This window comes from Sceloporus occidentalis, unplaced genomic scaffold (assembly GCF_023333645.1).
Source record: "Sceloporus occidentalis isolate IW3139 unplaced genomic scaffold, rSceOcc1.0.p SCAF_4, whole genome shotgun sequence".
NCBI lineage: Eukaryota > Metazoa > Chordata > Lepidosauria > Squamata > Phrynosomatidae > Sceloporus > Sceloporus occidentalis.
In genome coordinates, this window is record NW_028316984.1 from 8,687,341 (window position 1) to 8,713,077 (window position 25,737).

General features: G+C 40.1%; 1 protein-coding gene across 2 annotated transcripts; it reads left to right on the forward strand.

Moving 5' to 3' along the window:
- The first annotated feature begins 10,158 nt into the window (after positions 1-10,158).
- LOC149313481 (galectin-related protein) lies at positions 10,159-25,671 on the forward strand. 2 transcript variants are annotated; one of them, XM_089519182.1, is made up of 5 exons: positions 10,159-10,210; positions 10,920-10,991; positions 11,210-11,298; positions 11,805-11,982; positions 21,423-25,670. In XM_089519182.1, exons 1-5 carry the CDS (start codon positions 10,178-10,180, stop codon positions 21,564-21,566), a joined length of 516 nt encoding a protein of 171 aa, XP_089375308.1. In that variant the 5' UTR covers positions 10,159-10,177; the 3' UTR covers positions 21,567-25,670. The 2 variants fall into 2 exon arrangements, with proteins under 2 accessions (XP_089375308.1, XP_089375307.1); XM_089519181.1 differs by lacking the exon at positions 10,159-10,210 and adding an exon at positions 10,229-10,395 and having other exon boundaries at positions 21,423-25,671.
- The last annotated feature ends 66 nt before the right edge of the window (positions 25,672-25,737 follow it).

Sequence of the window (25,737 nt, forward strand, 5' to 3'; positions counted from 1 at the left end):
TTTAATAAATGTTTGTTTCATATTCAAATTGGTTTGGCTCAGCTCTTGTTTGTTATGACTCAGATTCATGTCAGACACTCTTCTTACTCATTGCTTATCTTTCGCAGATTATTACTACATCTTTCCACCCCGAAACCAAAGGGAATCACTGTGAAACCTTCAAACACTTCACATCTTGACAGCAAAGCACACAACAGGCACTGAAACGAGTATATTAGTATAGCATACAATGTCAGACTGTGGAGTGATAAGTTTCTAGTTAAATTAAACTATGCCCAGAATCTGATGAAGATGAATTCATACTGAGTAAAAAACAATTATACACCACTATCGAAATCATCAAAAGGCGTAGTAGTAAAGGAAATCATTTGCCTCTAAACTGATTGAATATTAACTTTATAACTGGTAGATATCAGGAACATTTCTGCTACTTTCATATCTCTTTCCCCAATCCTTATTAAAAATGTTTTCCACAATCATTTCCCACTGCAGTATTTTGACCATCTCAACATACTGTATTCTTGTTTCTTGTGAGTGAACAACTCATTCCTGCCCTAAACAGCAGAAAATTGATCAGGAGTTACTTAGGTAACTTTCTTGGGAAACTACACTTTTGTTTGTGTGGGTAGCAGGAGCTTGAAAGATGGAATAAACCTCTTTAGAGAACATGAAGTGTGCTATTCTATGTTGTTACTTCCTCTGCAAGTACAGCAGTGCTTGCCCAAAGTGAAAAGTGTGCAAGTATGCTGAAGAATTAATGTATCAATTGACTCGTCATTGTGCATGCAAAAAGATGGCATTGTTATCTAGCAAAAAACTGAAGAAGGCAAGATATGCAGGAAAGATTGTCATTTCTGGATGCATTTTTGTCTGGGCAACCTAAGTTGTTGATAACCACCCTCAAGTCAATCTTGACCCATGGTAACCCTGTGGATGAGACATCTCCAAGTTTCCCTATCCTCCACTGTTCTGCTTAGTTTTTGCAAAGTCTTACTCATTACCTCCTTTCCATCCATCTAGCATGCAGTCTTTCTCTTTTTCTACTTCACTCCACCTTTCCTAGCATCATTATTTTTTTCCAATGAGTTGTGCCTTCTCATGATGTATCTGAAGTATGACAGCTTCGGTTTTATCATCTTGGCTTCCAGGGACATTTTTGGCTCGAACTGCTCTAGAACCCATTTGTTTGTCTTTTTGGCAGTCCATGAAATCCTCAACACTCTTCTCTAGCACCACATCTCAAATGAACTGATAACCTATGTAGCAATTAAATAATGAAGACAATATTTTGATCTAATCCAGTCTATGCCAGCTGTTTCTAGCAGAAAAAGAACTTCTTCAACAGCTACACCATTGCTTAAAATCCAGCACTTGTATTCCATTTTCGACTTCTCTGGAATCTGGACTGAAAGGCGGGGCAGACACTAGCGGATGATGGACGTTGCTGTCAGAGCTAATCTGTAACATCCGCATGAATGGCTCTTTACAGCACTTGTATTCTACAATGGATTTGCCAGTTTCCCTCCTGGTGTCTGGGTGATTGTCTAGATGTGGTATCAGCAACAGAAATTATGTGTTTTTATGATCTTCTAAATACTCATAATAATATCCCTTACCAATTCCTTTTACATCAAGATATTAGGCTTGTTGCTTTCATTTTGCTTGTTCAAATTATTGGTAATTGTGTTGGCTCATGACATTGTTAGGTGAGCTATTAGTCACAACAAAAGCAGACCTTATCAGAATGGCAGTGCGTTTAAGTGAGATTTGAAAGTGGGAAGGTCTAGCACTGAAAAAGGTTAAGAGAGAAAATTTATATCAATTTATGAATTTATAAAATTTTTACACAGTTATAAAAGATACAAAATCATTTACGTGCAAATAATTGTTTGACTAAGAATATAAACCACACTCATCAAGAAAGCCAATCAGACTGAAGTTCTTGGAAGGAGGAAATAAACTGATGACTACAATAGTAATTCAATCCTTCAGTTGTTGTGAAGCCATTCATCTTTTGTAAAGCCAGATGCATTTCTTTCATAAGCAGTCTTCGTCAGTGGCAGATGTATATCTTCAAGTTATTTAATGTCTCCGTCAACCACGAAACTGATAAAAACTACATATCCATTATCACATCAAAAATATAACTATGCATATAAAACCGGTAATTTACATTACTCATCAACCATAAAAGAGTAAGCTTCTGCACAATAAACCAACACTAGCATCTCTCCTTCAGCTCTGCATTACCTACAAATTATTTAATGTTTTGCAACTCAACCCCTGTTTGCTCAGAGCTAAGTCTTACTAAGTCATTGGGATTCACTCCTCAGGTAAGTACCTGTAGCATGTCTGGATACTTCTCATCTCATGGTATGTATATCAGTGTGATAATGAATCCATGCCAGATTTTGGCCTGAACATTTAAAGAGTTATCCAAGGCGCTGGTTCTGTTTTGGAAATAAGGTTTCTTAGTGTGGTAGGTTCTTTAAAGTTTAGACCAAGACCTGGAGTGGACTCACCATCCCACTGACATGCAAGCTGCTGCCTATTTTCTATGCTCCTAAAAGATAGTAACACCGTACCTATTCATTTATAATACAATGGCAACCCTAAGGCTATCATAGGGTTTTCTTGGCAAGATTTGTTCAGAGGAGGCTTTGCTATTGCCTTCCCCTGTGGCTGAGAGAGTATGACTTGCCGAAGGTCACCCAATGGGTTTCCATGGCTAAGTTGGGAAGATGGTAATATGCATCCTGCTTATTTGCACACAAATCGTATCATCAAATCCTAATACAATGAGAATGTGAGTTGTGGTAAGGATATATCTAATAACGCGCATTGCAATTGGAACATAACAAGGAACAACTTTACTTCTTCTGTGGCCTAACAATCAATTTTTTAAAAGTTGCTTTTATATTTACAAAAAATGGCTTGTCTCAGTACCTAGGTGTTTTTTGTCTCCAGTGTAGCATAGCATTCTGTATTTTTAATATAATTGTCTAAATCCCAAATGTATTTACTTTCGAGTAATAAGAATGTTACAATTTACTTTTAAATGAGGAAAAACAGATTGAAGCTGAATCCGAACAAGACGGAGGTGCTCACGGTAGCGGCCCCGAAACCAAGAATTGGGTTGCAACCACCAGTCCTGGACGGGGTCACACTCTCCTCTAGTGACTGCGTTCGCAGTCTGGGGGTGCTCCTTGACTCGTCGCTCCTGATAGATCAGGTTAATGCGACGGTCAGGAGCGCCTGTTATCAGCTTCGGCTGATACGCCAGCTGCGCCCTTTTCTGGAAGTAAGGGATCTCGAGACAGTTGTGCACGCGCTGGTAACCTCACGCCTTGACTTCTGTAATGCGCTCTACATGGGGCTACCCTTGTGCCTGGTTCGGAAACTACAGCTGGTTCAAAACATGGCAGCCAGGCTTGTGTCAGGAACATCCAGAAGGGACCATATCACTCCGGTTTTGAGGTCCCTCCACTGGCTGCCTATTGGTTTCCGGGCCCAGTACAAGGTGTTGGTTATTACCTTTAAAGCCCTAAATGGCTTGGGTCCAAGCTATCTCAGAGACCGCTTCTTCCCATACAATCCTCCCCGCGCTCTCCGGTCCTCTGGGAGGAACTTGTTGCAGCCTCAAAAATCGAGGCTTGCGGCGACCTCCCGGAGGGCTTTCTCTGTTGTCGCCCCTAGGCTCTGGAACGGCCTGCCGGATGAGATCCGTCAATTAACATCTTTGGACAGCTTCAAAAAGGCTGTCAAGACGGATCTCTTCAGGCAGGCCTTCCCAGACTGAAATATCCCGGCCTCAGGATCTTAGGATTTCCCCCTCCTCAGTAATGTCTCCAAAGCCCCCTTTTCTTTAGAACTGAAGTTGCAGTGGTTTATTGGTTGGTATTATTTTGTTTAATTTATTGTTATTTTAACTAGTTATTGTGGTTTTAAATTAGATATGTTGTTTAATTACTTTTTAAGGGGGGAGGGAAATAAACTGTTTTTATGCTGTATGTTATTTTAATGCTGTAAACCGCCCGGATTGGTTCGCCACAGGGCGGTATATAAATAAAAATTTATTATTATTATTATTATTAAAAATAGCAACTATAATGTTAAATAACTATTCTGGAATATCTTGAGTAACACCTTCATAATGGTTTTATTGTATATTGTAAAAGTAAAGAACCTCCTGTTCATACACTGCCCGAGAGTGTTATAGCATGAAAAAAGAAAGCTGAAACAGTGGGAGAGTAGCAGCTTTCTCTGTGCCTCTCTGCATGCTGTTGTAGCACTTCTGTTCTCTTCCTGAGGGAGACGGTTGTAAAAGTTTGTTATTTGTCCTGCTGGAAAAATCTGTTCAGTAAAAGGCATACTTTTATGGCCATCTCCTGCAGGAAGGAGAACAGAAGTGCTACGACAGCATGTGGTGAGGCATGGAGAAAGCTGCTACTCTCCACCACCATTTCAGCATAGAGCAATTCAAGCATTTTCACGCATTCAGATCCCATTAATCTCCAAACCAGAACATTCCCATTTCCAGGACCAACCCCTTCTTTCCTCTCCATACCAAGCTTTCCCACCAAATTGACCTTGACGGTTCAAAGTGCATATTTTCTTCCCACATATCTGCTTATTAGCCAGCTTCAACAAGGATAAACATTGTTTCCACCCAGCATCACCACTTGTGTAGCATAATCCATCATCCAGTGTTACAAAGCATATACAAAATAAATAGCTACCAAGCATGGCAGGACCTATGATCCTGACAGCCACTGAGTTCTGCCAATAAATAAGAAATAAATTCCTTTAAAAAACCTTTCATATCTATTTGCAAAAAAATAAAATAAAAATAAATCATATACTTATCTGTTTGAAACTTTGCAGAATTTTTCACTTTACAGTGGAAATTTGTTTAGATAGGTAATGACTTTTGGGAAGTGATCCTCTTTTCTGTCTTTTCCAAGGTTTGTTTAAGGTTTGTTTAAGGTTTGTTTCAGATTATCAGTCTTCTCTCTAGAAACTAATTCTATCAAAATATTTAAAAAGCACTACCATTTCTTCGTTTCCCCATTTAAATCAATGGGGAGACATACAAATGCTCAGAGTGGAACACTGCTTCAGGCTGAGTCAAAGTAGATCTTGCTCAAGGAAGACTCAGATGAACTGGCCCACTTTCTTCAGATCCTGTATTTGATACACACTTTTGGCAAAGGGCCCTCTTCTCAGACATTCAGTACCCCAACATGATTTTATTGATTGATTTATTTACATATTTATTTGACATATACATAATAGATTATCATTTGTAATTTTTCATAGTATCCTGGTGGCCTTCTAAGGAAAGTCAAAGCAGCATAGGTAGGGTCTAGCTCATTTTTCTTCTTCCAAGAGCCTAGTCAGGTGCAACAATAGGTTTACAGTTATCTGCACTCAGTTTTAGGTTTGGCCCTACAATTAGGCAGAGTGAGGCAGCTGCCTTTAGGCAGCAGCTTTGAGGCAGCACAAAAGGGCAACACATTATTATATATCTGAATATTATTGGTGCATTTTCACAGTCAGCAAGAGGAGCTTGTTGTATTTTGTACCCAAATAACTTGAGTATGGTGCACTGTGATGTTCAGAAAGAGGCATCATTTGCTGCATTGCTGCAGGTGACAAAAGAGGTTGGCAATTTCTGATAAACTGCATGGCTGTACAGGGAATTGAGTGCTCTGTCTGATTTATCTCACCAGTTGTCTTCCACATGCTTTCTTTATCCTTGATACCATCCATGTACTGCCAGCCCACCTCTTCAATGGGGAAAGAGCAAAAGAAGCCAGTTAGCCTGCCATAGTTGAGAACCTGCTGTGGGCTGAAGCAAGTGGAAGGAAAATGAGGAAGACCAAAGTAACACTTTATCCTCCAAGGCACCTCTCCATACTTTCTGTTCTGGGTTAGGCAGGTGCAAGTCTATAGCTGGAAACATGACTATATCAAAGTAAATTGGAATTATTTTGCTCCAGTGTGAGACTGACAAAACTGGACTGTGCTCTTTCTGTCTTCCTGCTTGAGATGTATTCCTGTGAACTACAACCCCTGCAAAGTGGCAAAAAATTTCAAATTTTACTTGGGACGTTATCACTTGGGAGGAATATCTCCCAATTTCGAAAGAAAAGAAAGTAGGGCCAATTTGGAAATGAATGCAAATATGTGAATGCTTATCACACCACAGAAGAACACAGCACCCATCCCAAAGCCAAAGTAGTGTGAATGCAAAATAAATTATCATATGAGTACGTACCCTTTGTAGTCTAGAATTTGAATTAGCACCCCTGCACATGCGCAGTGAGGGCAGAATCAGATCATGACCTTTTTACACTTACAGCTTGCTTCTGATTCCTGTGGTTTTGCTTTGTTTTGCGTTGTTTGTTCATTCATTACCCTTTATCTCACGTTATTTAGGCAATTCATGTTATTTGTTCATTCATTACCCCTTATTTCACATTATTTAGGCAATTCACCAATTCAAAATCAGACCAAAGCAACCTAGTACTTGGTTTGAGCATTGGACTATGACTCTAGAAGGCAGGGATCGAATCCCACTAGGTGACCTGGTGCAAGTCACACTCTCTCAGCCACCTCAGAAAATGGCAATGGCAAACCCCATCTGAATAAACCTGCCAAGAAAACCCTGTGACAGGGTTGTGAGAAAGAAAGAGAGAGCCAGTCCCTTCCCTCCAGTTGCAAAGGGAAAGAGACAGAAAGGGCTGAGAGGAGGAGGGAGGGAGGCTGTGTGTGTATGTGTGTGTGTCTGTGGGAAGAGAGGGCTGCTTCATCCCCAAGACAGCTCCAGAACTCCAAGAGGAAAGAAAAGCCCCCCACACCCGGAGGGAAGGAAAAATTGCAGCCCGCAAAGGAGCTTGGGAATTGTAGTCTGATTCGAAGGCAATCCAAGGACGACAGTGACATGTGTTCCAGACCTGCCAAATTCGAATTGAATCATAGAATCATAGAGTTGGAAGAGGCTACAAGGGCCATCCAGTCCAACCCCCCTGCCATGCAGGAAATCTAAATCAAAGCATCCCCGACAGATGGCCATCCAGCCTCTGCTTAAATACCTCGAAGGGAGTTTGTTCCACTGTCGAACAGCCCTTGAATGCAACTTTGGAATGGAACAGGATTTGTAAATTCTATATTTCTCTGAATTTATACATCTCTCAGTTGACCCTGGATTGGGTTTGAATGGACTTAGCATTGACTTTGATTACTAGTGATAACCTCTTGTGCAAAAATGTGAAACCCCATGATTGCACCCGGGATCACACTGCATTGATCTTCCAATTTCCACCGTGTGATAATGTCCTTGGTGAAACAATCATGTAAATGTATATGACTAGCTTCCTCCTAGTGTACATTTATGCAGTGAAATGAGTATGACTTAGATTTCTTTCTTCAAGATGCCAGAGAAGCACAGAGATGCATTAGCATACAATGGCACATCTAGTGCTCTCAAAGCCTTCTGACACAAAAGTAATCTTCTGACATTAACACCTGACCAGAAAGAATATGGTTAGCTGTGTTGCAATGACTTGATGCATATGTATTTTCACAGAAATGGGAAAATTTGTCCATTTTGTTTTCTCTTGCATTTTTTTAAAAATACGTTTAAGCTCTTTCTATTCTGGATATGAAGGAATTTGCAAATTTTTGGACATTCTTATTTAAACAAACCCATGGAAACAAAATACTCCACCAATTTGGCTGTTGAATTTCTTCTGTTTGAGCCTCTGTTAAAGATAGATGATTATCTTTTAAGGTACAACAAATTTAAATATAGTATATCTGAATCAATCTGTAGACTGCCATAATTGTTCCTCTCAGAATCTCTTAATGTTTGGGCTGCGACTATGGTTACATCTTGGCCTCCAACCATAACAGAAGAAGACTGCCTGGTGGCATACTGTGATCAATCTGTGAGATATTTTGTTAATGTACTGTATCATGCAGGCCCATGGCTAACATCTTCAATTGTTTCTCCTGCTGTATGGTTTTTAACATCTTGCCTGATGAAGATGCCAGTGGAGCATCTTCAACATGTAATTGTGCTTGCAACATATAATTGTGCCTTTTGGTTGGTCCAATAAAGGCATCATTGTTTGGTGGATTTTTTATTTGCTCTATGGCCAACACAGCTACCCCTGAATGTTTTAATGGGAGTAATGCTTTAACTTCCTTTGGGAGGAGGGGTGTAAATTTGAAGAACTTTAATATGGGAATATTACAATAGCGACATTAACAGTGGGAAAAAATGATGAGCTGAAAACATATCAACCAGGGCATGTTTGCTAAACTTTATAAGGTTGTGATCTCACACCTCTTCTGGCCCTGGATGGTCATCCATTGATGCCAGGCCAAAAAAGACCCCTTCCCTCTTCCTCTCTCTGTGTCTGTTTCTCTCTCAGGGTGACCAGACATCCTCTTTTTCCAGGACCTGTCCTCCATTTCCACATTATGTCCAGGAGGAATTCCAAAATGCCCTCCATTTTGAGCACATCCTCCATTTTTTCTTGACTGTCCTCTATTTTTCAGTGCCTTGCCTTCCTTTATGGTGAAGATCTCTGGTCACCCGGCTTTCTCTCTCTGTTTCTAATTCTCTCTCTTTCTTCCTGTCTGCCTCAAAAGAAGCTTTACCAGCTGAACCAGCCCTTTTCCCAGCCTGGGCCTAAGGGTGCCCAGGTGTCCTCACCGCAAAGAAGGACCAGGCACTGTGAAATGGATCTCCAGGGCTCTGAGATCCTCAGGGGAGGCCCTTCTCTCCATCCCACCACCATCACAAGCACGGTTGGTGGGGCACAAGAGAAGAGGGCCTTTTCCATGGCTGACCTTAGACTCTGGAACTCCCTGCCCAGGGAGGACAGAATGGCCCCTTCCTTGTTATCCTTCCACCGGCAGGCTAAGACCTACTTGTTTAGACAGGCTTTTAAAACAGAACGTTTTTAAAGCATGTGACGGGGTGTTGTTATATTGTTTTAATCTTTTCAAACTTGATTTTAGCATTGCATTTCTTTTAATTATTGTAGTAATTTAATTCTATTTTAATATACTATTTTTGTATGTTTTTAACTGCATGATTTTATTTTATTTTTGTTTAAATGTCGTAAGTTGTCCTGAGTCCCAGCCTTGGGAGAAGGGTGGGATATCAATAATAATAATAAAAAATTCAAATTTTGAAATTTGAAATTGTAATTTAAAAAAATTCTGGGGCCTCTCCTTTCTTACGTAAACGTCTTTACATATACCTAGGGGATTATCACACAGGGCACTTACCACGCTGGAATCGTTGCCCAAACGCTTCTGAAGTGCAGAGGTGGGATCGCCGGTTGTGCATCAGAAGCGTCACTGAGGCATCCCGCACTTCCCCCGTCAACGAATTGTTCGCGGAGCAGCCGTTTTTGTAATAACGGAACTTCCCGCTATTACAGAAATGGCTGCTCCGCGAACGATTTGTCGACGGGAGACAAGCGGGACATGCTTCAGCGGTGCTTCAGAAGTGTGATCGGTGTTTGTGATTTCCTGCATGGCAGAAGGCTGGACTGGATGGCCCTTGTGGTCTCTTCCGAGTTTATGGTTCGATGATTCTATGATCCCACCTCTGCGCTTCTGAAGCGTCCGGGCAACGATTCCAGCGCGGTAAGTGCCTCGGGTGACCATCCCCTGAGTGAAGGTTTGGTTAAAATGGTTTTCCAAGAAAAAATTTAAAATAATATTTTTTAAAAAATCAAATTTTAATTTTTTAAAAATTGAAATTTTGGAAATTAAAATCAAATAAATCTTGGGGCCTCTCCTTCCTCCTCCCACTGAGCTCCCCCCCCACTCCCCCCATCTCTTAAAGCATGTTAAAGGGAAGCAGATGAATGCAGCCACAGCCCATTTCTGCCCAAAGGGAGGTATTTGAGGGGCATTGGTGTCACCCCCTTTTTTGAGGGTGTCACCTGCTGTGGGCTGCACCCCCAGAGGGACGCCCCTGCCTCCCTGGCTGCCTGCCTCCTTTGCCTCTGCCTCCTCCTTCCCTCCTCCTCCTCCAGCAGGTCAGCTCTCTCTGCCAGCGAAGCCTGAGCCAGGCTCTGCTCCTGAGCTGGGGCTCTCCTCCTCCTCCTCCTCCTCCTCCTCTGTGCCTCCTCCCTCTGCAGCTGACAAGATGGCGGGGTCTGTGGCTGAGAGGGACGCCTTGGTAAGGAAGGGACACCTGCCTCCCCAGGGATGCAGAAGCAGGCTGAGGAAGGCTCTGGAGCTGGGGGTCCCCCTGGGCTGCTGCTGGGATCAGGGCTGGAAGGAAGGAAGAAATCAAGGAAGGGAGAGGGAGGGTGCCTCTGCATCTGGAGACCAAAACAGGGCTACCTGTTTGCAAGAGCTGCTGTGAGGATGGGAAGGGGATTCCTCTTGGAGCTGAGGAAGGAAGCAAAGGGGGGGGGGTTTCTTGCATGAGAAAGGAAGGGGCTGCCTTTGGAGAGCTAGCTGGCTGGCTGCAAAAGAGAAGGAGGCTGGGGGTCTGGGAGGGCTGGCAGTGGGGCAGGGAAGGGGCTGGGTTTGAGGGGGGTGCCACCCCAGGGCCCTGTTAGCCTCCAGGTGTGTGTTTGGGGGGAAGAAAGGAAAGGCAATACCCTTTGTTTTGGCAAAGGGCTGGAGGGGAAACAGGGATGCTTTTCTCCTCCTCCTCTTTTCTTTTCCCCTCTGACTTGAATGGAAACTGGCCTGCTGTGGGTTGCCCCCTCCTCCAATTCCCTGGGGAGGGTTGGCATTTCTCCACCTGAGCCTCTTCATTTATATATAATTTCTATCTATCTATCTATCTATCTATCTATCTATCTATCTATCTATTAATCTATCTATCTATCTATCTATCTATATATATTCTTTCTTTGTCTGTTTTCTTTTCCCAGAAAATTGAGGACGGGCCTTTGAACAACTCCTTGGGATCCCCGGTCCAAGCAGAAGTCTATTTCCCACGGCTGGTAAGGGCAAATTGATAATGGTACTGCGTAAAAATTATTATTATTAATAATAATAACAACATGCAAGGGTAGCTGTGTTGGCCGTTTAGTTCATTCAGACAAAAATCCACCAAGCAGTGATCTCTTTCTGCTCCCCCCTGTTCCCTTCCCTCCCTGCTGCTGCTGCCCTTCTTACATAAGAGGCCATTCATGGTCAATCCCTGCCATCCTTTTTCCAGATCGTCCCCTTCTGTGGGCACATCAGAGGAGGCATGAGGCCGGGCAAGAAGATCTTGGTCATGGGCATCGTGGATCTCAACCCAGAGAGGTAAGGAGGCATCCCAGGTGCCCGCTCTCTCCCTTCCTCTCTCTCATGTCGATTCTTTCCCAGGCCCAAGAAGCTCAGTTCCCACAGAAAGAATGTCCCTGCCAAACATTAAGAAAGCAGCTATTTTTGTCTGCAGTCATAAATATTGAATGCTTTTGACCCAAAGAGGGGACTTTTCCAAAAAAGACCCACACAGAGAGAGCCAACATCCTCCTTTCCCAGCATTTTCCTGTTGTTTCATGCATGATGTGTTTTGTTAAATTGGGTTGGTTTCTACGTTGGGGTTGGGAGAAGAGAACCATGTAACCTGGCAAATGGTGGCAAGAGAGAAATAGATTGGGGCGTCAAGCAGGAAACCTAGCCTTCGTGGCCTATAATTATTTGCCAGCTGTTGACAGTTCCAGTTAAGATGCATTTATTTGCATAGCCTTAGACTTCAAGTATGTTACTCCTTGGATTTGGTTGCTTGTTTCCAGTGAGTGAGAGATATACTGTTCCCATTACAGTTTTGACATCAGCCTTACGTGTGGCGACTCAGAGGATCCGCCTGCTGATGTAGCTATTGAATTGAAAGCCATATTCTCAGACAGACAGTTCCTCAGGAATTCTTGCGTATCTGGCGAATGGGGAGAAGAACAGTCATCTCTTCCATACTTCCCTTTTATCCCTGACCAGCCCTTTCGAGTGAGTACTAAGAGTTCCAGAGACACCCATGTATGCTTCATAAACTGCCCATTATACTTATGATTACTGCTACTACTACTACTGTTATTACTATTCATATGCATGCTGGAAAGAATATTGAGCAATAAGTATTCCTGCCCATCTGAATAGCTCAACAGTGTATCTTTATTGATTTTAAATCTGTGCATAGGAATGTGATATATATGTCATGTGTTCTTGTGATGATTGAACGCCATTAGCAGGTTATATGTTGTTTTGATGATGCCTGTAAAGCGCCATGTAAATTTATGGCACTACATAAACATTAAAAATAATATGCAGGGGTAGCTATGTTGGCCATTTAGTAAATTCAGACAAAAATCCACCAAGCAGTGATATCTTTATTGGCCAACCAAAATGCACAATATACTTGTTGCAAGCTTTCGAAGCTCCACTGGCTTCTTCATCAGGCAAGATGCTACATACCAAACAGCAGAAAAATTAGAGATGTTAGTAAGATGGCTGCATTTTGTTGTTTCTGTCCTTAGTTAAGATGGTATGGGGAGGGTATCTTTTAGCAGGCTGGCCTCCCCATACCCCCCCCCCCCCAATACCATCATAACTAAGGACATAAACAACAAAAAGCAGACGTCTTACTAACATCTCTAATTTTTCTCCTGTTTGGAGCTTTGAAAGCTTGCAAAAAGTATATTGTGTATTTCGGTTGGCCAATAAAGATATCACTGCTTGGTGGATTAATAATAATAATTATGATATTCTGACAGTTCTAGGAACTCTAGACATAGGGATGCTATGAGAACTGACAGAACTGACAGCTGGTAATATTTAGTGGTATAGCAAAGTATCTGGGTTTGATTATTAAAACCATAAACTAAAAGCGTCTAGAAATATGCTTGTATTATGAGTGGTTGCCACGGAATTCACATACTCATTGGTCCTGTCTCCATGCTATTTGTTTTATTGGCTATAATGTGTCTCAGTGTTTTAGATAGTTGGTATGCCTCCACACACACCAGTGGAGAGTCTCCCTGGGTGGATGTCATAAGAGGCACAGGAGTAACAAATAAATGAATGCAGGACCCATCCACAATGCATAGTTTAATTGGTTCTGTTAAGGTGTATACACCCTTTTCTCTTTTGTGAAATGATGGGAGGCTGAGGCCTGTGTGTGTGTGTGCGCACGCGTCTATCTATCTATCTATCTATCTATCTATCTATCTATCTATCTATCTATCATCTATTGGATCTGGAAAATATGAAATGTAGTATTTAAAATCAAAAGTATGTTGTAAATTACCCTCTTAATTATTTTTTTAAAAGGATATGGAAAATTAGAAAAAGCAATATTTAAAATTAAAATAATGTACTTGACACTTTTTATTTTTAAATATTGCTGTTCAACTTTCAGGCATGGGTTTCTGGGGGGGAAATCTCAGAGAGGAAGATAGAGAGGTCAAGGCAAAAAGAAAATGTATTTGTAGCTGTATATCTCACTGTTATGTTTTGTAGATCCAACCTAGCTAAGGAGAACTGCACACATAAACTAGCATGCAAATCTGATTAGGAGGGTCACAGGGTTAAGACCTGGCCTAAACTGAGGCCTCTTACGGACTGCCAAAATAAAGCTGCTTCGGGTCTCTTTGGAGGTATGCTATTTAAATGATGCATGGGTCCTGAGAGTCCGGAGGTCGCGCCAAAGCCACACTCCATTCCTAAGCACTGGCGTGCAGCTTGGTGCAGCTTCCGGATTCTTAGGATGCATGCATCATTTAAACAGCATAGGCCTGAGTATGTATCTAAGAGCAACCCCAGCACAGATGTCTATTCACAGTACATCCCTTTCAGTGGAATGTGTATGCAAATGCATGCAGAAATATACCTTAAGATAGTTGGTATGAGAACTTGTTTAAGGTACAGAGGCTTAGCACATCAAATGATTCTATATTAGCTGTGAGGGCGAGGGGGAAAGCTTGTGTCTACTCCCTGTTGATCTCCAAATACATCATCCAACAAGATTCTGCAAGATATTAAAAGAGGGGACAGAAAAGGATACTTCTAAGACACAGGCTCTCAAATGAGCTTCATTCACATGGTCCACAGAAAGCTGCAGAATTTCCAGAAGTATATTTGACCTTGTACTTGATTGGCTTTTTTCTGACAATGGAGATCAAAAGTATTTTTATGAGAAACAGGTTATCAAACTGACTAGTAAGGTCCTGGTCTAGGAAGAGAGCCAGTGTAGTTTGAGCTGGACTAGAACTGAGGAGACCAGGGTCTGAATCCCTGCTCAGCCATGGAAACCCACTGGGTCACCTTGAGCAAGGCCTCTCAGAAGAAAACAATGGCAACCCCCCTGGAAAAAATTCTTGCCAAGAAAACTCAGTAATAAGTTTGCCTTATGGTTGCATAAGTAATAAATTACTTGAAGGCATACACCAACAACAGTTGGGTTCATCTGCTAAAATTATATCTGTTGAAGAGAACCTTCTCCACAACCTGGGTGAGGCTCTATCATTGTCATGATAGACAATTGTTTTCACTGTGATGCTGGTGCTGAAGTAAAATACAGTAAGCCCTCTGTATCCATGGATTTTTTTATCCACGCATTTAAGCAACCACAGTTTGAAAATATTTTTAATATATATAAATTCCCCAAAGCAAACTTTGATTTTGTCATTTTCTACAAGGGACAACATTTTACTGTTCCATTGTATTTAATGAGACTTGAGCATCCACGGATTTTGGTATCCAGGGGTGTCCTGGAACCAAACCCCAGTGGATACCAAGAGCTCACTGTATTATCAACATATTCATTCATTCATTCATTCATTCATTCAATTTCTTTGCTGCCTTTTTCCCAGAAAGGGATCCAAGGCAGCTCATAGGTAAAATCATTTTAAAAGTTTACAATAAAAATATAAAAAACAATTAAATTCAACTAGATTTTAAAATCAAGAAGATATGAATTATGTTATCTGCTTTGATTTGTGGAATGAATAGGGAGTAATTAAGTGGTCTGTCAAACCACCACAAACCATGTGCGCCAGCGTGGTGTTGTGGTTTGAGTGTTGGGACTACAGCTTTGGAGACCAGGATTCGATTCCCAGCTTATATGCAACCACTGGGTGACCTTGGGCAAGTCACACTTTCTCAGCCTCAGAGGAAAGCAATGGCAAACCTTCTGTGAACAAATGTTGCCAAGAAATTCCCATGATAGCTTCACCTTCGGGTTGCCATAAGTCAGAAACGACTTTGAGGCACACAACACACACACACCCCTAGCATCTGGGAGTGTATGTTCCTCAAAGGCCTCAGAACCAAAGCATCCTCTCGTTCATACACGTACTCCTTAACACATACCTACTTGGAAGTGCTATGAGGTCACTTGCTTTGTTTCAGCCTAAAGGTTAATCGACAATCTAAATGTGGGGTTGCATTTAATGTTTCTATGGGCTCAAACAGACAGGCCAAAATAAAGCTGCTTCAAGTCACTTTGGAGGTATGCTGTTTAAATACTGCACGTGTCCTAAGAAGCTGGAAGCCACATCAAATCCATGCTCCAGTCCAAAAGACTGGAGGGCAGCGCAGCTTTGGTGCAAATTCTGGCCTCTTAAGATGTGTGTGTCATTTATACAGCATACCTCCAAAGTGACCTGAAGAGGCTTTATTTTGGCTTGTTTGTCCAGGCCCAACATTTTAAAAATAGCAAGCAAAACTTGGACCTAACATTGTAGAACCAACAAAAATTCGTCCCCCTCTTCCTTCAGATGATCTGCTAAAAGTATCTCCACTCACAGAGCAAACGAACAGTTTATGTAGGGGTATTTTCATTGAAGCAAAAACATGGGAGTGAAGGATTAAACTCAGTCCTTGACATAAGGAGGCTATAAATGTAACCATGCATATACTACCATATCATGTTTGGCCGTAACTCCCAATTTTGGTGACCATTGTGGTGTTCTCTGTTGCTGGGAAACCAGACTGGCATATGTAATCATAGCCCTCTTTTTGATTTTAAATACTACTTTTCCTATTTTTCCAGATACTTTAAAAACATTTCCATTGGCCTGGGATTGGGGAAGAGGGCAAGCGTCTTTCGGCAGGGGATCTATCTTGGGTCCACTCCTGTTTATAGAAACAGCCCTGGACAATTTTAATATTCAGCATTTCCATGTACAGGATTCTCCCTTTATTTAGTAGCACTAGTGTACTTTCAATGACAGTGGCAGAATACAGTGCAGCATAAGGAACAATGCCATACTGCTTGAAAAGCTGGATTTATGTTGTCTTAACTGCAAGGGATCACATTTATGGTTGTTAATGATCAAATGTAACCCCTCCAAACCAGCCTAGCAGCACCCCAACCAAAGGATTATGAGGTGCTGTGAAGTGTTTGTTGTGATTTTCTGGTTGCAGGGTGCCTGGTCTCTCCAATGGTTTGTTCTCAATATGCCCCATGATTGAGTGCCTTCAAAACTCTTGATTAGGGCACTGCCAAGGCCTGAAAGTAGTTTTTTGGTAGTGGCCTCACAGGATTTAACTATGACAGTAAAGCTCCATCATTGTAGCTGAGGATGCAAGATATTATCCAATGGGTCTTATACTGGTTTTAGATTTACCTTTACGATCTGTACCTGAATTCTTGTGAACCTTTACCTGAATTCATGTGTACGTGTACCTGAATTCTTATGAATGTCCCTGAGGAAACTAAATTGTGTGTGTACTGCTTCCTGGAATTTTGTGCTTTCTAGTCTAGTATGCAGCTAGCCTGAGCAAAACCCGGAAGCCATGTTGACTAAATTGAGGCTTTGGCCACATCACAAGAAGACAACTCACTAGAAAAGACAATAGTACTAGAAAAAGTGGAGGGCAGTAGAAAGAGAGGAAGACCACACACCAGATGGATAGATTCAACCAAGGAAGCCATGTCCCTGAGTCTATATGATCTGAGCAGAGCAGTTGAGGACAGGGGATCTTGGAAATTTCTCATTCATGAGTTGAAGCCAACTCTGATTAACCACAACAAACTGGCAAGACAGCTAGATCTAGCCATATGTCAGATGGTTGAGTTCCCAAATAAAAGTTTGCAAGAAAATCAGGTTATAATAAAATAAAAGTTTGCAAGAAAACCAGGTTATATTATAAGTAGGTATAATAATAACAACAAGACGCTAGCGTCTTGTTGTTATTATTATACCTACTTAAGGAAACAGGGGAGAGAATATAATTGAAAATACAGGGTAAGTGGCAAAATGAACTTTTGAAGTCAGATGAGGATAGCTGTCAATGTAAGTGAAGACCACAGCCACCTCCTGCATTAGTTTTCTCTGACACTGTGGATTTTGCTTGCAATGTAGATATATCCTTTTTCATATATGCACTGTACGTTATGTATTTTACCATATTAATGTTAGGAATATTTTCCCCATAGTTAAGGGCAATCTAATTGCACTGTACAATAACATCCAAAATCCACAAAACTGTGATACCTTTATTGAGCCAAACAAAATGCACAAAATCCATATTGCAAGCTTTCAAAGCTCAAATGGGTTCTTCATCAGGCAAAGGTGGTAAAAATGATACTGGGGGGAAGGGGAATTATGATTTTGTTAGTCATGAGCCTGCATTTTGTCAAGATATGGCTGTCCACAGTCCTTCTGGCCACATGGGTAGTCCAGGAAATTAAAAAAAAATAAGTTCCATTAGAAAGACAAAAAGACATGTTCGTCGTGAGATCCAAGTTGCTTCTGTCCTTTTTGAAGCTCCATGTTCCTTTGTTAGGCAGAGAGCACTGGAGTTTTAAAGATTTGTTTTCACATTAAGAAACATTTTAGGTGCTGCTTTGGTTAAACATGCCAAATGTAATCCAATTTTTTTAGAAAAATGTTTTACCTTTGTTGGAGGTAGAAACCCCAAATGATCAAGTCCAAATCCATTGGTTCTCTTTAGGTTTCCCCTGATGTGGCTAAAATACTGTAACTTACATCCAGAAAACATATCCAGGGGTAGCTGTGTTGGCCATGTAGCAAAGTACAATAATCTCCACAATCCATAAAACAATTATACCCTTTGTTGGATCAACCAAAATGTACAAAATACATTTTGCAAGCTCTCAAAGCACCTTGAGACTGTAAATTAATATGGCCTTCATAATTAGTTGGGTTTTTTTTAACCCGTGGAATGGATAGGGTCTTTGATTTGTTGGCTGAATGAGAAACAAATCTTTACTTGGTGCCTTTGCAAATTTGTTTAAATATTTATTAGCCACCTTTCTTCCATGCTGTCAGAGTAAATACCGTACAAAGGAAAATATTAAATATATATATATATAAAAGCAGTTCATGTGACAACAACTAATCAGCAACAGTTACTCTTAAGTACAATAGACTGTTAAAATCCAACATTAAATCTGGCTCATAACACAGCCAGAATCAGGATGGCAAATTAACCTCTTTGGGAATTGAATTCCATGCTGGTTTTTCATTTGTTATATGGCACAAGTCCTATGAAGATGATCATAATGGCCAGAGAAGTTTAAGTAGGAGAATGCCATCCTTTAGGTGTTCTGGTCCATAACTGTTCCTAGTTAGAACTAGCACATTGAAGTGTGCTCAGAGACAGGTCAGTTGTCAATGTAGCTTTTCCAGAACTAGAACAATACGTTACATGTGAATTAATCCATTTAGCAGTCATTTTATTGTATGCTGCTTCTGAACTGTCTTCAAAGGCAGCCCTGTGTGCAGTGTGCTGTGATGCTCTAATTAAAACATGAGGCCAGCAAATGGGAAATCCTTTCCCCGCACTCCTGCATAAACAGAACTGAACTAGATGGATCAGTTGTCTGATTCAGTATAGGGCAGTTTTTTGTGTTCGTGTGTTGGGCAAAAGCAAAACGGGTTAGGATCATCATTTTGAACATGGTTTAATTTTCCTGTTGGTAAGGGACATCTTTTGCAGTCATGATGAAAAGTACATTGTGTTTGAAGTGATGTGAGTGCTATAACAGCTGTATCTCTGGTCTGCCATAATTGTGTATATACAGTGGACCCTTGTTATACGCTGGGGTCTGGTTCCAAGATCCCCCGTGTATAACAAAATCTGTGTATGCTCAAGTCCCATTAAATATAATGACATAGCAAAATGGTGTCCCTTATAAAAAAATGGAAAATCAAGGTAAATTTATACTTTTTTGGAACATTTTCAAACCGTGTATGCCTGAATCCGTGTATAAAAAAATCCGTGTATAAGAAGGGCCGACTGTATGTTTCAGTCATCACATTATATTGGAGTCATCAAATGATAAACATTCCAATGGCCTGTTACAGACTGCCAGAATAAAGCTGCTTCGGGTCTCTTTGGAGGTATGCTATTTAAATGATGCATGGGTCCTAAGAGTCCGGAAGCTGCACCAAAGCTGCACTCCAGTGCTTAGGAATAGAGCGTGGCTTTGGCGCGACCTCCAGACTCTTAGGACCCATGCATCATTTAAATAGCATACCTCCAAAGAGACCCGAAGCAGCTTTATTTTGGCAGTCTGTAACAGGCCAATGTTAATTTAAACTTGTTGAGGTAGCAAGATCTGTGATAATGCCTTTTATTTCACTGGGGTTTCACAGACATAAGATCCTGAAGGCTAGAGTGTTATGTTTATATCCACAAGTGACACTTTTAAATCCATCAATTTGAAACTATCCATTTTTGTTGAATACAGTGGAATAATTCTCTCCTGTCTTTAGAACAACTGCTGTGGAAGATGAGAATGGCAGATTGAAGGGGATTCAGTGTTTTGATCTGAAGGAGCACATATTTTTAAAACACCTGAAGTAATTCCCTTTAAAAACTGGTTCGGATTTAAAATTAGATAAACCAGATGGGCTGTGAGGGTTCCTTGTGGACTGAGCCATAACTATTCCTAAAATGTGGTGGCATGACCCTCTGCACTGTGTCCCCATTTAAGGCTGTATAGGATTTCTGCATTAAGTACATTAGAAAAAATGTGGGAAGTTCAATTCCAATTTAGAACTTTTACTGTTCATTTGAATAGAAATGGGTGGTGGTGGTTGGAATACAATGAGCAAAGATATTCACTAGGGTATTATATAAAATGTGTGTGTGTTCTGTATTCTGCTACAAAATACACAATTATGTAGTTTTTATTTTTTCACTGTTGATTTAGCTCAGCCTAAATTACTTGGCAATCCTTGTTATTCCAAAGAGCAGTGTAGGGTGTTAACATGTTTTGTGTGCTTTAACACAGTGTAATATACTTAGAGTTCCAACACAATTTGGTAACTCTTATTTGGTCCCTTTATGGTTCAGTGCTGAAGTAATTAACTGCAAACCTTAAATTCTTTTAAATTAAGATTAAGAGTAAGGCTGGATTAAGGATAGAAATGTAGTGGATAAGTGTAGTTTTGGAGTAAGAGGACCTGTATCTATTGATTTATTTATAATAACCCACCCATCCTCTAAACCCTTTAAAGCAGTTCATATATGAGACAATTTTCCTTTTAGGCCAGACCTTCACAAGCATAGATTCAGCAGCTAAACTGCCTCAGGTCATTTTCACTTCAGCCATGGTGTGTGTGCCATGTGCCTTCAAGTCATTTCCGACCCTAAGGCAACCCTATCCTCCGGTTTTCTTGGCAAGATTTGTTCAGAGGAGATTGCCATTGCCTCCCCCTGAGGCTGAGAGCTTGTGACTTGCCCAAGGTCACCCAATGGGCTTTGTGGATAAATGGGAAATCGAACCCTGGTCTCCAAAGTCATAGTCCAACAATCAAACCATAGGGTTACCTTTATTGAGTTACAGTGTTTCTGTCTCATTTCCTTATCTGAGAAACGGGAACAGTTATGGTCTTAACTCATAGAGTCGTTTGGAAGGTGAATAATAGATGGACTGTGTTTTGCAAGTACTATAGTTGTTTTGAATAATAATGTCCATGTGACAGTCTCAGACTTATGAAAAAAGAGCCAAATTTATTTTTAAAGGCTTTTTTTATTTCTATGAATGTTTTGACTTGGAATGTTTGTGAGCAATGCTGTCAATTCATTGGGAGATCAATTGTTTCTAGTCTTTGACCTCTGGGCTCATAGCAGGGTTTTGAAATGGTACTCACTCTCATGCTGCAGAAATGGAATTGGCACTGAGGGAAAATGGCTGGCCACAAAGATTCTACAAGCAGCATTTGTTCTTCCATATCCCTTGGGTCTTTTAGGTCCAGGTATAACACTCTGGATATAGTGGCTATGATCTATAACTGTGTAATCACATGACTGGATTTCATAGGATCAGAGTAACTATAACTGATCTAATCCAACTAACCCCACTCTCAATAAATGCAATATAGCATCAATAACAGTTTTCACATTTGCAGTGTTTAAATTCTGTGAAATGTTATTTCAATTTGTGATCCTGGTTCATGATTTATTTCTTACAGGTTGAAATACTTTGTGAGCACCCTCGTTTTAGAATATTTGTGGACGGACACCAGCTTTTTGATTTTTACCATCGCGTTGAGAAGTTGTCAGCTATTGATACGATAAAGATAAATGGAGATCTCCAACTTACTAAACTTGGCTGAACTCACTTTTTTTTATTAGAGGAACAAAACAGGAAAAAGATAAAAACCAAAATTTTAGATTCCAGATTGGCTCAGCTGCCACCAGCATCTGTTTGAAGGAACAGTGACAGTGATGCTAGAACACCTCCCTAATACACAGGCATCACAGTTTCCTTATAAGCAGTAAAGAACATCCTAATGAAGTTATGTTTATCCTGATGAAGAAAGAGATTGATGATGAATAGATACTGAGCCGTTCTTCTTCCTTTGGAACTAAAAGAAAAAGAAAAACTCTACCCCTGCTGGATAATCAAGTTATAATGGATCCTGAAAGATTTACTTTATTGTCTAAACTGTATAAGCTATTTATCTTCCCAATGAAAGGGTGGTTTTTGAAACCAAGTGCTAAAACTTTTACTAAAAAGCAAGGAAAAGGATTTGATTGGGGGGGGGGGGGATGCTCCTGCACTTAAGTGGATTAGTGTAAGTGTAACACAGATCACAAAAGAGGGCCAAATGTTGAAGTCATTATTCGGTGCCTAATGCTGGTCTCATGTGAACCAGTGGCAAAGGTTCTGTGGATCTGGATGGTGCATGATTGGTGAGACACAATGACTTAGCCCAGTATATTATTGAGCACACATGTCCCATTGAATCAGGGGAACTTCAGTGTGCTTAATTGTGTGCTGGATGGCTGCCATTTACTATTGTTTTTACCTTGGAAAGTTGGTTGCCAAAGAAAGAGTAAACTGAATAATGGCTTCTGGATTTGGCTGCATACTTTAGTCAGGGTATGTGCATAGAATGTAGGTCATTAAATGTTTTGCACAATGTAATATTAATACAATTTTTAAAAGCTTTTCTCTAGTTTATTTATTGATACTCATTGTGTTAGTGTGTTAAGAGTAAAATTGAACAATATTACTAAAATTTAAGAGCAGCAAAGTGTAAACTTTCTGAATGTACAAGTGTTCTTTGGGCAAATGTTAACATATCATTTTGGAAGTATGTCCTGTTTGTCTTTGGGCAGTTGGTGGTATTCTTAGGGTGCCCTCACAGTTCACAAAAGCATGGTCTGCTTGTGTCTTCACCAGAAACTGCTTTCGATATGTTGTAGCTCTGCTGTAAATGGTAGATCAGAACTAATAGGTTTATTGGTGCACATATTCTACAATCCTGTACTTGCGTATGTGGAATAGACTCCATTGAACTTAGTGGGATGTATGTTTGACTAGTCCTGTATAGGATTGCCTTGTTAGAGCCTGAGAGTACAATTGTATGTTTGCAGACTATTAGCCCTTTGCGGCTACGGACATGGTTGGAGGAGAAAATACAATTCTAATCTCATCCAATGCCAAATAAATTTTAAAAAGCTTTTAGAAATGGCCCAATAAATGCTGTAGGAAAACAGAACACCTTCACACAAATAATAGATTTTAGTGGTAAGCATAGCTTAATAGTACCATGCAGTGAATGAATACAAGGACTTTTCATAGGTACCTTGGAAATCAGCCCAATTTGTATCCTTGGACAGTGATTCACAGTGGGCTATAAAGGATTTATTTGAGTGTTATAATCTGAGGAATAAACATGTATTTGCATTATTTTTTAAAACTTGTACTATAGTGACTTTTTGAAGACATTTATTATGGAGACTTTTTGTAGCATAACATTTTTTAAAGGACAAAAAAGTAACAAAAATAACTAATGCTTGAATCATAAAGGAGGTTTGTTTCAATCAGTCAAAGCAAGAACCTGCTTTGTTAAAATTAGATGCTTTTTAAAAAAAGTCCACTACCCCACTGTCAACTAGATGATTTAGGTTTTGTTGACGGTCTGTTACTTTAGTGAAACAGTGGAAGTCAGTTTTCTCTTGAATAGGGGAACTCTGTAAAACAGGGGTCTCTGTGTGTCCTTTAGAAGATTTTTCTAGTTGCCCTGTATGCAGCCTGTATGGTCTGGCCGACTGTTGTCTGCAGTGCCATATTTTGAACCTTTGTTCTTTAACATATCACAGACTTGGTTAATCAGAAGTAAAAGTAACCCCCAGTCTGCCTACTCCATTTCCCAGTTGGCAGTGTCACCCTCACTATCCTGGGATGCTAAGTATCACAAAATAGGTACAGCTATGAAACTGGATACTGGGGATGGAATTGCCTGCCTTTACTTTTTAAGGTGTATAAAAGGGGATATAAAATATTCCCTCAGTCATAGTTTCCCAGATCAGAGGGAACTCACTAAGCAATGAAGGATGCTATCCCAAACCCCCCTAAGGGGAAGTAAATCTTTCTGAAATGAATGGGTTCACTTTGGAATGGAAATGTGTAGGATTATGCCTTCAGCCTACAGTCCTAACAAGAAATAGGACCCATTGAATATTACTTACTTAAAGGTTATTAGGATTATTTTGTAGTATTGCCATACTGTGTACAATTGCTTGGGTTCAAGTCCTATTTTATACAGTGGTACTTACTTCCAAGTAACCTTGGACAGGATCAGTATATTACATACTCCAGGCCTAAGTGTTTTTGTAAGTAAATCCTAGTGAAATAAATTGAGCGTACATTTAAATGACAATGGCTGGGATCAGGCATCATTTATTTAACTCACAGTATCTATTGAATATTATTTATTTGTTTTTAATTAATCAGTTTATAATCTACTGTTCTTCCAAATGCGGTTCATGGTCATACAGTACTACATAATAGAATTAGGAAAAAAACCTATCAGAAGAGAATGAAAAGCCTAGTGAAAAACTTAATTTAAAAATAGGTCCTTAAGAAAAGTACAGCACCTAGCTAATAAGCAGCCCTGTCCTTAGCAGTTGTTCAGTTGCCAAAAGTCCAACTGATTTTTAAAAAGTCTTTATGCACCAATTTTTGTCCTGTATTCTGTAAACATTATGGACAGAATCCTGTATCAGCTGCAGGATTTCCAAGCCCCCAGAAGCCTGACAGAAACATGGCTAAGTAGCAATCATAAATACAAAACAGTTATGGATGAGTAAACCTAGGTAAATGTTCTATGTTCACAATTACTACTTAGTCACGATTTTGACACTATTGCCACAACAAGAACTTGTAACACAAACACCTACTTTATTGGGCATCAGCTGCAAGGAGGTCAATTCTACCAGCAACTGGAGCATGGTTAAATGACATTTCTGTCAGATTTGGAGAGGTCAGGTTAGTTCAGGAGAAGTTACGGGATTTTGGCCAATGGAGATACATTTTTAAAAGCATAGCACCTCTAAATTAATATAAGATACACAGAGATAATTTTGTATATCATTCTTTGTTTGCCTGCCTGCCTACCCTAAACATAATTCATAAATGAGATGCTTCTGTAATTGAACACTGGATATTGTAGTTATAAATAATATGAACATCCCCGTTCTCATGGAGTTTATAGATTGTAGACACTTTGACACTGAAGAACTGTGGGAAACTGAGCCAGGATTCCTGGAGCTGCATGAATGTGTGACTAGACTTTTAAGCATGCAAGTATTCACCTTGAATTCAACTGTCAGGTCAGACACCTAACTGAATCTCACTTGCACTATGAAGAGATCATCAGAGCCTGCACCAAATTCATTCCCAGATCTTTTCACATTCTTCTCTTTTCTCATTGTGAGCATGCTTTTTTTCCATCTCTGTTGGATAGTCTCTGTATGTTATTTGTTCCTCAGCAGTCCTCAGACAAAAATATAATTACTGTCCCCAGTGTCTTTGCAAAATTGCTCTGCTCTGCTACAGTTATAAATTGCTGTGAGAATTAATTAGATATAGGCATATTGAAATTTTAAATGGAAACATTAATGTCACATACAAATGTCTCCCCAAATTTATATTAGAACCTAAATTGTTATTTTCAGGTGATAATTCCTCTGCCACTCTACAAGTGATTCTCTGAGTAGCTTTGTATGAGTATTGTATTTTTTGTACTGCAACTAGATTCTCTCTAGGATTTTATCAGGATGAATTCACATGACATGTAATTTGTTGAACTGACTGTCATTTTTAAATGTCTTAAGAAACCCAACAATATTTCTATACACTACAAAAAGAATATTCTTGAAAATAAAAACAAAACACTTGAGGAAAAGGACTATTTATATAAAATGTCTGGATTATATTTTCCTCTTTCTCTCATACACAAACAGGCAGGGTGGCAACCAGTCTTTGAAATGTTT